At 43.9% G+C, this 2,906-nt stretch overlaps 1 protein-coding gene across 1 annotated transcript in view; it reads left to right on the top strand.

Moving 5' to 3' along the window:
* RNF41 (ring finger protein 41) overlaps positions 1–2,906 on the top strand; it is a 51,884-nt gene that overhangs the window by 40,635 nt on the left and 8,343 nt on the right. The window contains exon 3 of the mRNA XM_006859427.1: positions 788–900. Coding sequence (XP_006859489.1) covers positions 811–900 — 90 coding nt within the window. The 5' untranslated portion in view covers positions 788–810. The remainder of the gene's footprint in view (positions 1–787; positions 901–2,906) is intronic.

Raw genomic sequence — 2,906 nt, 5'->3', positions numbered from 1 at the left:
GTTGTTGTTGGCGGAGCTCTCTGCTACACGTCCACCCGATCTGCCATCTTGATTGTTCTCCTCTGTTCCTTGAGTTTTTGCTTTCCTGAATATCCCTTGTTTATCCCCATGACCACTACTAAGTGCAGACTCTCACCGTCTCTCTTTTGCCTGGATAGTCTTCCTGTATCCAGTCTCTCCTCTATAGACAGAGTAATGTTACAAGGGAACTTTTATTGTATCATTCTTTCACCAGTGACTTCCCATAGCCTTCAAGGTAAAGTCCAACTCTTACTTTTCATGGCCTATCCCTTGCTTGCCTCTTTAGTTTTATATTTTGATACTCCAGTCCTTGTATCCAACCTTTTTCTGAGCCCAAATCCTCCATGTGCCTCTTACTTCTGGGCCTTGAATGCACTATTTCTTGTGCCTAAAACTTTATTATGCTCCGCAACCGAAGTAACAAGCTAACTCTTCTCCTGTAGTACTCATCTCTGATGATACCAAGCCCTAGAAAACATCTCATAACCATCCTCTCCTATCAAACCGAACTTAGGTTACCACATCTCCTGTCCTCATATTGCCTATGCTTACTCTATGAAAGCATTTATCACTTTGTATTTCACATGTATACTTATTTAATGTCTTCCCCGTTAGAATCAAGTTTATTGAGTCAGATCTCTCACCACTACCACCATCACCAAATGACTGGCACATAGTAGGCTCTCAATAAATATTTGTTAAACATGTGAATGCATCCTGTCAGTGTGTTCTGAACTGGCCTCTCTTCTCTTCTCTTCTTTTCCAGGAACTGGGTTTCAGTGATGAGACATGGGGTATGATGTAACCCGATTCCAGGGGGATGTTGATGAAGACCTTATCTGCCCTATTTGCAGTGGAGTCTTGGAGGAGCCAGTACAGGTGAGTAGTTCTGATGGCAGATTTGGTGGGACAACAGATGGCTAGTAGAAATTGAAGAAACTATAACCTAGAGACTGGTATGTATGGGGAAGCTACTGTGTTCTGCTCCCCATCTTATCCATATCCCCTCTGTTCCAATAGAAGTTTGATGCAGAGGAGCAGCAGTTACAAGGAAAATAGAACTTTCCAGAATCTGTCTAGAAGTGAATGCCACAGAGGTCCAGTGATTCAGCGTTTCTTCTGAGGTTATGCTGAGATTTTTTTGTACTATAAAATGGATAGCCATGTGTTTCTGTCTTCTGACAGTAGACTGGTAGCTTCCTCTACACACCAGGGACACTAACTAGGTTCTGTTTTCCTGCCCTTGACTGACTTCCTGGCTTTCCCTGATAAGTTCTTCTTGCATTTTGATGATGTGTAGTGATTTAGATGGAGTCATGGTGTGGCACTATAGGATTAGCACTGAACTGCTAACCACAAGAATCATGGTTGCTCAAACTCAACCAGCTGCTCCTTGGAAATCCTGTACCTTACCAAAGTAACTCAGAATTGACTTGATGGCACTTAACAAGAACAGTGCTTTAGGTAATCACTCAGCCTCTCTACAGGCCTCTTCTTCCTCTTTTTTTTTTTTAATGTTTTATTGTGAATTATATGATAGTTTACATGGGAGAACATTAGTTTTACATTCATTCTATCATATATCGTTTTATTGCCATGGTTACAATCCCCTCCATGCATCATCAACCAACCAAAGGATATACCCTGCAAGCCTGCCCCCTACACTACTCCCCCTGTTCCCCGCCCAGTCTTCAGCACACAGTCGCTCTCCCTCTCTGGATCTAAAATCCCCAGCTGCTCCATCGCTCCACGTCATCGTCTCTGCCTCCATCTCAGGCATCACTGCTTCTCTGGGTAGGGTCCTGCTCTAGGCTCTTCTCCGTTGATGGTCCTAGGGACCTCCGCTCCTAGACTGGAAAATTAATCACTCCCTTCCTTGTTATAAAACATCTACCTTTACATTTCCAACCCTCACAGTCAGTCCTGATAACTATTATTCACTATTGTATCACAAGAGAGCCATCTGTATTTCATTTCATCAGCTCCGTCTAGACAGATTGGATACTACTCACTGGAGATTCTGCCTTCCTCCAGGCCCCCTGGTTCTAGGGTCCCTCTTGAAAGCTTGTAAGCCAGTCACTTCTTGCCTTTGTACCCCACCCCCACCCCCTCATTTTGGGTAGCCATTGTCTAAGGTGCCCATCCCTGTCTATTCTGTGTGTGGAGGCGGTGGGAATGATTCTTGCTGTGTTCCCTCTTTTGAGTTACTGCATCCATAGGTGTAGGTCAAGTTCATCAAATTGTATCAGATCACTCTTTTTTTCCTCTTCTTCTTCTGGTTGAGCTCTGAACACTTCACTCTCCACATTGTAGGGCTTAGCTTGCCACTTTGTTGCTGTTTTTCCCTCACTTCCCCTTATTGGTGACGAGCGTGGTCACCAATCAGAGCGTGTATTCCCATTGAAATTGAGTCTTATTCTTGGAAGGGAGTTTGCACTGAGGGGACCCAACTACTTGCCTTATGTTTCCTGGGCAAGCAACTTGTTTGTTCTTACAGGTCTTTCTTTTAAGAAGTATCTTCTGTTCTTCTAGCCGCTCCAGGCTAGTCTGCTGTCCTTTCAAGTGGAAATTTCTCATCTCTGGAGATCTGGATGTGGTTCAGGCTGTAGCCTTATGTATTGCAGAGGCTCCACAGGAAGCCTCCTTCACTGGGGATGTTGTAGCCCCATTTTAGGTATTCAATCAATTATAGGCAGAAGACGGACTTACAAGCTTTCTATGGTGATGTTTCTGGCTATTCCTTCCTCTCCCCCTCCAGTGTCTATTTTATAATATAATGTAAGGAAAGCCAAGATTCAAAAGACAGCCAAGCATCTTAACATTATTCCCCCCTTTTCCCCATTCCAACCATGTCTCAATCTCTGTATCCCAAAGCCCTGTAGTTC

Source organism: Chrysochloris asiatica, unplaced genomic scaffold (assembly GCF_000296735.1).
Source record: "Chrysochloris asiatica unplaced genomic scaffold, ChrAsi1.0 scaffold00033, whole genome shotgun sequence".
Classification (NCBI taxonomy): Eukaryota; Metazoa; Chordata; class Mammalia; order Afrosoricida; family Chrysochloridae; genus Chrysochloris; species Chrysochloris asiatica.
This window is presented reverse-complemented; position numbering and strand designations above follow the sequence as displayed.